This window comes from Hipposideros armiger, unplaced genomic scaffold (genome assembly GCF_001890085.2).
Source record: "Hipposideros armiger isolate ML-2016 unplaced genomic scaffold, ASM189008v1 scaffold_263, whole genome shotgun sequence".
Taxonomy (NCBI): domain Eukaryota; kingdom Metazoa; phylum Chordata; class Mammalia; order Chiroptera; family Hipposideridae; genus Hipposideros; species Hipposideros armiger.
In genome coordinates, this window is record NW_017731613.1 from 6,407 (window position 1) to 15,393 (window position 8,987).

At 33.6% G+C, this 8,987-nt stretch overlaps 1 protein-coding gene across 1 annotated transcript in view; it reads right to left on the minus strand.

Annotated features, from left to right (window-relative positions):
• Positions 1-110: 110 nt before the first annotated feature.
• LOC109390296 (sodium channel protein type 7 subunit alpha-like) overlaps positions 111-8,987 on the minus strand; it is a gene marked incomplete at its 3' end in the record, with an annotated part of 16,847 nt that continues 7,970 nt past the window's right edge. Inside the window, exons 2-4 of the mRNA XM_019656603.1 lie at positions 2,304-2,400; positions 1,384-1,622; positions 111-284 (exon numbers count right to left, since the gene is read on the minus strand). Coding sequence (XP_019512148.1) covers positions 111-284; positions 1,384-1,622; positions 2,304-2,400 — 510 coding nt within the window. The remainder of the gene's footprint in view (positions 285-1,383; positions 1,623-2,303; positions 2,401-8,987) is intronic.

Below are 8,987 nucleotides of genomic sequence, written 5' to 3' on the forward strand. Positions count from 1 at the left end.
TTTATTCAACTCCCAATGACCCAAGGGTATTACTATTCTTCCCATTTTATGTCTGAGGAAACTGAGATAAACTTTCATAAAATACAATTTAGGTCTTGGATTCTACTTACCACCTTGAATGATCCAAAAAGAGCTATTCCATCAACATTTGCTAGATAAAGCTCTGCTAAACCAAGGGCCACAATTAGGCTATCAAAAACGTTCCAGCCTACTTGGAAATACCCATAGGGATGCATGGCAATTATTTTAAAAATCATTTCTGCTGTGAAAATTCCAATAAAAACCTAAATAAAAATAAAGCACATGGATGAGAATATGATTCCAATAGCTCTAATCAGAACCCTCATGCACAGAAACTAACTTTTCACTGCCATATTCCTCACAGTTCCTCTGTCCATATCTAAGGAATTTTGGAGTCTATATTACAACATACTCATACATTTTATTTAACAATCTAATGTTAAACAGAATGTTCAATTATTTTTCTAAAGCCAGTCTGGAAGAAAATAAAAGGGCATTTGAGGGTGAAAATTTTTTCACTTTGGATGGTTCCTTTTGGTATATGGAGTATATATTAAGGTAATACATTTTTCAACTAGTAAAAGAATAAAAGAAGTATATATATGATATAGAATAAAAATAATAAATCTATGGAAACTGCCTTTTTAAAGCTATACTGATAGAAATAACTAAATTACTGTTTTGGCATCAAGTAAATGTATGATTCAAAACTGGGAGCAGTTTGGCTGTATGAATACCAAGCAACTAAACAACAGCAACAATAATAAAAGCAAAATAAAATAAAATAAAATAAATACTATATATTTGCTTGAATGTAACTTGTTTTTAAATTCATAGAACTCTCTTTTGCCTTTTGAATTGTATGAGAAGTAAAGGATAGGTGAGACCAAATGATGCCTTGCCAAAGGATAAGTTCCAATCTAAGGCAAAGACAGGTGGTGAGAGCAAAGGTCAAGTGTATTGTAGTTGTAGTCAGGATTCAGAGTCAGGTATCAGTGTAGATCTTGTGTCTGTTATTTTACCCCTTCCCTACTCTGATGTACTGGGCTATGGTACCAAGAAAGGGTACACTTGGGAAGGGAGAGGGAATAAATAATTTCCACTTAACCTTATTGCCAAGCAGCTGGCTAGGAATCCCAAATTTAAATGGCAGAATTTTAAACTCTAGGTATAAGCCTATTCAGTGATAAGAACATTTACGAAGTAGGACTGTGAGTGGTGAAGTGGAGAACCATGAAAACAAGACTTCATCTGATACTCATATAATGCACTTGCAACATATGGTAGTTGTAAAATAAAGGGATAATAATGATTTAAAATCATAAAGTTGCAAATGAAAATAACACAGAATAAGAGCCTTACCAGGTTTCCAATGCTGAGAACATTGATGGTTTTATCACTCATTGGATAACATTCCAAGGCCAAAAAATGTATGTTTAGAATTATGCATATGAAGAAAAACAGATCAGTAAATGGGTGTGTTATAATCACATAGACAAACTCTTTCAATTTTAACCAACAGGGAGAACAATTCCAGATCAAGAGAGTTTTAGCAAAGCTATACCAACACAATAGGCATCTCTTCTGGGGTTTTTTATGTTCTGCAATGAAAGAATGGATAAATTAAACATTAGTAAATTGTTTATTTAAATTTAACTAATAGAAAGTTTTGACATTTGCATGTAAAAATAAGTTTGAAACTAGGATTCTGATTTGGAATTACCAAATAGAAATACTTAATACTAATAAAAAACAGAGCAAAGTAAATTTCCTCTATTTTGTTCTTGCTTACTGAGTTAGATAAATGAAACTGAGACAAACTGTGTATTAGAGAAACAAAACATAGGAGTGTCTCTCAAGAAAAACAAATATGGAATATAATGGAGAGTTTTATAATTACTAGGTTTATTTGCTTTACAAAATAATTTCTTTCAATATTGTCATTGATAATGAGTTACTGGTTCTGGGTAAAAAAGCAGAGTTAACACAGAAAGGACCTTAATATTTTAATGTTATATATTCCAACCTTTATTTTTAGTTACAACTTACTACTTCTATGTCACTTTTAATACTAAAGAAAATTCCTTGGCACTCTTTGGTAATGTTTTCCAATGTTTAAAGCACTATGCTTATGGAAATTTTTTGACTTGTTCATCCGAATATTCTCAGGTTATTCCTTAATTTTAGTTATCATGTAAAATTCTAAAGAAATTGCATGATTTCTTTAAAAGTAAATTTTATAAATAGTACCTTCCATAGTGTCTAAATATTTTTTACTTTACCTTCTCCATGTCTGATAGTAGCATCATCCAACACATCCAAAGAAGTGATTATAGAAGTTGGTGATCTTTTCTTCATTTCTATTTCTGTGGTCTTGGTCTAAAAAGAAATTTGATGGGTCTAATAGTGGCTTCCTCCATTTGTAGATCCAAGGCTATAACTATTAGAAGGTTTATAACCTTAAAAATGCTAATTCTACTTCCAGAAGCTTTTCTTTTTCTTCTTTCCTTATTTTTTTTAACCAATGTATATAATTTGCAACTCAACAAAAATCATTTTATGCTATAAGGTCAATTATAAAAGCAGTAACCCAGAGAATTATAGTGGTATTACCCATATTTGACAAGGATTTCAATGTATAGTTTAGGATTATTGGAAATATCTAGTTGGCAAACATGCTACTGAATAATAACAGTGTTCCTCAAACACCTTACATTTTTTCCTTAAGGATATGTTAATTTTATAACCTTATATATTCTCTTGATAAAATCCAAATGATTTTGTTTTGTGGTAATGAAATAAGTCTTGAAGAATATCAGGTAACAGAGTGACTTTAAAGGATTACTTTGGTTAGAACATAAGAGCATATGAAAATTCCATAAATAAATCACTCTTTCTGTCTCTCATGTGTCTTGAGTAATGGTTTTAAGACACTCTCTGTTTTGCTGATGTGGCTACACAGGGTTAAAACGAACCCTTGCACTGGAAAGACACTCAAAACTCCTAGGCTTTGACGTAGATGCTACAAGTTCTACACATTCATAAGTATTACAAGTATAGCCCATGATATTTCTAGTGACCACGTATAAAATTTGCATTTATATTTAAACTCTAAGAAACTGACAATGGGCAGATGATATTACACCATAGTGTTTCCAACAGTTTTTACATTTGGCACATACAAGAATGAGAGTACTTATATATTTGATAACTTGGGGTAAATAGGTGAGGTTACTCCAGTGATAGAGGCAACTGGCATGGGAGGAGCTGCCACTTTAACACTGAGGGAATTAATAGTTGAAGCTCACTGGTAACCCATATGCTACACACTCTGGTTAGCAAGCTCTGCTGTGGCCTCTCTGAAGAGGCATAATAGACACGAAAGCATTCGTATTCATCCTGGTACCAGTCGAGTCCCCTCTAATTTCATAAATACTGGAGCTAGAGGAGGTGAAAACAAATTGTATTACATCCTTAGCTCCATTAGCAGATTCTGCAGATCTACAGATCTGATACCCCTTCTCATTTTTTAAATTAAAAAGTAAGCTAAAACTCAGGATGTGAGGTAAATTTATTTACTTAAACCATGGTTATTTCAGACACTATTTTTTAGCTGACTTATAAGTTACATAAGATTTGAATTATACAATTCCAAAGATAAAAAAACAACAGAAGTATATTTTTTCTGTTATTAAGATCTGAGAGGGGTTTCCCAAATATCTTCACAAAGATGATACTTTGTTGATATAGTGAATAATACCCTCCACTATATTCTTAATATAGGGAAACTGCTTCTCATACTGCTGTTTCTGATAGTGAACAATGTTTAATGGAATCACACTGAAAAAAGAAACTGAGTAAATCATCTGTGTGGCAGGTGGGGGATGGATGGAGAGAGGAGAGTAATAACGTTACTGTTGGTATAGTCAATGGCCAATTCTCTTTTAATTTGGCTTGAATGATAGACAAATTTAAGAATATATAATGAATAAATCACATATCATTCTAGTAATATATTTACCTTGATTGAGCTTCTCAAAAATATTGCATGAATGCCCACAAGTGGACCAACTCTTGAAGATATTTACAATACAGATTGAGAGGATCATAACTCACTAAATCTCTTTTTTGGAAGTTTGAGAGCTAATAAGGGCATATAACTGAATTTCAAACAATTCAATGTTAAAACGAGACTGGAAAAAGGGACTACAATTCTTTTCACAACTGGTTTAAATTTTCTCTGGAGGGAGGTATGAATAAGGAAGAACACAGTCAATTTCTAGCATTTAGCAATGAATACCTGAAGTGCTCATGTTGGACTCAGACTTGCTCTCTCAACTGCAGCCACACTGGTCTTTTCAATCCTCTGGCTCAACCTGGTCCCTTCACCTAGATAGCATGAACTCCTTCCTCAGATCTCAGCTCAAGTGTCACTTCACAGATAAAAACCTTTTCAGACTCAGAGATACCCTTTATTATAGACGCTTAAAGCATCATTTTTCTCTCTTTTATAGTACTTGCAACAAAAGTGTTTGTTTTTTTGTTTGTTTGTTTTTTAGTAGAGAGTAATATAGTGAACCATGAAGAAACCAACATTCAGATTCAACAATTAATATAATAACATTATACTCTTCATTTTCATGTATTACTCATCCAATTTTTTTGATAGATTTAAAATCAAATTTCAGGTGTTACATAATTATCAGAATAAACTTTTTTTAAAAACATAATCACAAGACCATTATCATTATCAGCGACATTAGTAATTCCTTAATATTATCTGATGCCCAGACCATGCTCAATTTTCTTTCATTACTCAGAAACATTCTATTGCAGTTGACTTGTACCAATCAAAATATTAAGATTGAAAACTGAGAATTTCCGCTCAAGATGCTGGATTGGGTAAATGTTGTGCTTGCCTCCTCTCAAGACCACATCAAAATTAAAACTAAACTACAGAACAACCATCCCTGAGATTCGCCTGAAGTCTAGCTGAACCAAAGCCGTACAACTAAGGACATACAGAAGAAGGCACATCAAGACTGGTAGGAGGGGCAAAGATGTGGAACTGGCTGATCCCACACCTGTCTGTGACTGCTAAAAATTGGGAGGGATATCTTGGCTGGGGATGTCGGGTATAGTATAAGGAATATGTTCAGCAATATGGTAATAACAATATATATTGCCTGGTGGGTATTAGACTAGTCAATATTAAATTATATAAATGTCTAACAACTATGCTGTACACCTGAAATTGATATAATATGGAATGTCAATTGTAATTGAAAAATTTAAAAGGGAGAAAAAGGTGAAGGGGAATAAGAGGTTTAAATTTGCACATATAAAAAAATAAGTCACAGAAATGTAATGTACAGCATAGGGAATATAGTCAATAATATTGTGATTACATGGACAGCGACAGATGGTTGCTGGACTTATCATGGTGATCACATCTTTAGGTATACAATGTTGAACAACTATGGTGTACCCCTGAAACTAACATATTATAATATTGTATGTTAGCTATATTTTAATAAAAATCTTTTAAAAAAGAAAAAAAATACAAATAAGATTTACATATTGTATTTAGTTGGTAGGTCTATGGATTACCTTGTGATTTTATTTTTTTCCTATGCGATTTACTTGTTGAAGATAGGTCACTTATACTATAGTTATTTTTCATATTCTTTATTTGACAGATTGTTTCCATTCAGTGTAATTTAATCTGTTTTTCTCTCTCCTAGAGTCTCTAAAAAAAGATAGACCTAGACAGAGGATTATTAGACTTACCTCAGATTTTGGAAAGGACATATTGTGTGTGATGTTCCATGCTTCCTATTTCATAACACAGGGGAACACATAATATCTAGTGGTCTTAGAGTTATAATTTTGTGCTTATGATAATTTTATAGTCTATTTCCTCATTAGACTGTTAGCTTCATGAAGATAGACACTATATTTGTATTTATGAAAGTGTTTTATATCTTCAGTGGTTAGCACAATGCCTAGCATATTGCAGATTGTCAATAACATTTTATTAGACAGATGAATGTCAGTGTAGATGGGAAAATAATTTGAAAATATTTGTAATCCTACAGTTGTATATATCTGATTCTGTTCCTGAGGTTTTGCCTATAACTGACAATTCATAGAAAAATTTCACTTACAAACTGTGTAACTGATGGAATAATATTTTTTCAGCACTGAAACCATGAAGTAAAGTGGTTAACAATGGATTCTCTTCTTCAGTGTTGAGAAATCTAATACCAATAAATGTAGATCAAACTTTGCAACTGGAACTCAATGAGGATTAAATTTGAAAATTCATGAAGGCACATGTGTGTCTGGTATATAGTTGATGCTCAATAATCATTTTATTATTATTATTGTTGTTATTATTATTATTATTTTCCCTAAAAGGGGGATATAGTTCAAAGACTTAAGAATTTTATCTTGCTGAAGTATTCTCCATATGGATTGCTGGGCCTTCTTGTGTTCCCTATAACTAGCCATTGACATTCGTCAGTTGCTTAGTATATTCTAAGTGCCAAGTTCTTAACATGAATTTATTTCACTTGAATCTTACACCAACCTATGAGATACTATAGTTATTTATATATTACAGATGAAGAATCTGAAGTTTAGAAAGGTTAACAGAATTGGCAAATATCATACATCCATGAAGTAGCTAAAATGGACTGAAGTCTATATTTATCTGACTGTAAAACTGTGCTTTTAGCCAATATGATCTATTGCTTTCCTATAATGTGAGAATATGAAGCATCTAAGCACTCTCCTGGTAATACCAACATTACCATTTGAATCTGACTAGACTTTACTCAGATTGGTCAAGTAAAGGGTCCTCAGCTTGTTTCAAGTTCTCTCTCCAGTGTTTTCTTATGTATAAATAAAACAAGAAAAGAAATCTTGTGAAAGTGGTTTTCACTCTCACTTCCCAGAAAACTTTTGCATGACAAAATGTTCTAGTAATCTTCCAAGAAAATAAATCCTTTGTAATTGAAAGATTTTAATTAAAATCAGAAAGGCTTTTTGTGATCCAGTGCAGCCAAATGAATGGAGATATTGGGAAATTGGGAAATAATTCAAGTTCTTAAGCAGAGTTAATAGGGCATCTCATCCTGGGATAAGGCAAGCATTGTGCTCTTGGATACATTTGTGTGTAGCCCTTGACATTTGAAATGCCACTTCAAAACAAATTACACATTCAACATATCATTCAGACCATAATCATTCAATCTGAAGAGCCCCAGACTCATTCCTAGAGACAGAAAGTTTTTGTAATTTGTTCTTCTGCGACTTCCTCATGGGTGATATAATGGCTATACTCAATAGCCTCTTTTTATACATGCTTTCTTCATATAGCTTATAATTGCTTCCTGTTTTAATGGTATGCATATTATGGACCACGTAGACAGAAGTATCTATCAACAACTTGTCATTTGGCATGATCTTACATTATGTGTTGTTCAGGCCCCACTTTTTGATAAAATGACTTTCTTAGAGCTTCTTCATTGATAATGACTTAATAAAAGGGTTACATAAGTAGGCAAGTTCACGTTTTCCCCTTTTTGACCTAGAAGGGTCCTTTGGTATTAATGAACCTCTTAGCCAGCTGTACTATACATCCCACTTAGTGCCATAGTGTATCTTGACCCTTTACGTTTCCCCGTCTCTTGTTACCTTCCTTATATGAGAGGGTTCTCGGTATAGCTACTTTCCATCCTTTGTTTTTTCCTTCAGTCTGTCCTTTTTCCATCTAACAGAAAATGAAGTTAAGTTTTCTTTCCCCCCAGTGTAGACAATCTTCATTAGCAGGTATTAACAGTGCAAAATAGTAATAACTCCAGAGGGATCAAAAGAAGGTAGAACATGGCTCCCCTTCCTCAAGGGAGGGCCCTATAAGCAGGCCAGTGGTGCAGGAGCACTTGTCTTGACTATGGACGCTTTGGGCACAGTACCCTTCAAACAAGATCCCAGGAAGGAGGTCTCCTCACAACATGGGGGCAAGGAGCAACACCCTGGGAGAGGCATGGTCTGTGTCCCATCCCAGGTTGCTTGGCTTATGCCCACCGCACACCTCAACACTTCATGGTAGAAGTGTTAGGAGACTGGGCTCAGTCTATTCCTCTCCAAACCAAGTAAAAGGTGTGCGATTGCCAGGTCCTATGGAATATAAGGAAGCTATTTCTAGATGCTTTCCTGGGTCCTTTTCTCCCTTTTAGCATACTTACAGCACAATTCAGAGTTTAAAAAATAATTTCCCACAACTTCGTTAATGTTATTTCTGCCAATACTTTTAGATTCATAGACCAAATCTTTTGCTATAAAGCTTAAAATCTGAAAATATATTCAATCATAACACTATAATAATTGAAAATAAGAGTAAACCCTCATGAAGTTTTACTAATCATGGATTTATGTATTCCACAGATAAAATCATTCCCTATATCATGGTGCACAGTGCATTCTCACTTGAAGAAACTAGAAAGTCAATAAAGTAATTTTTTTCTCTTTTTACAACTTCAATACTGTACTTTTATCCATGCTTTTCGTACTTCATTATTTCTTTTTTTTTTCTCAGTTGATTTTTATTGAGGGATCAATAAGTGAAGGATACAGAGTAAGAATTGACAAAAGTTTTGACGAGGAGATGGAAGCATTACAAAAACCAGCGATCAAATAAAGCAGTTATTACAAGAACAAAGTATTTCAATGGCTTTTGATCACAGGCACAGCAATTGTGATTTTGGAGGATGAAGTTTCAGTAGAATGGAGTTAATGGAAGTTAGATTGTAGAGGATGTTAGACTCATGGGTAATAAAGAAGGAGAGGCTGTAAAAGAAAAGAGAAATTCAAGGAAATTGGGAGGTGTGGGCATGGGGGGATGGAAGATATGATCACCTGCTCTGAACAGTGTGCCACATAATCAGTAGGGGGTGAAAGAA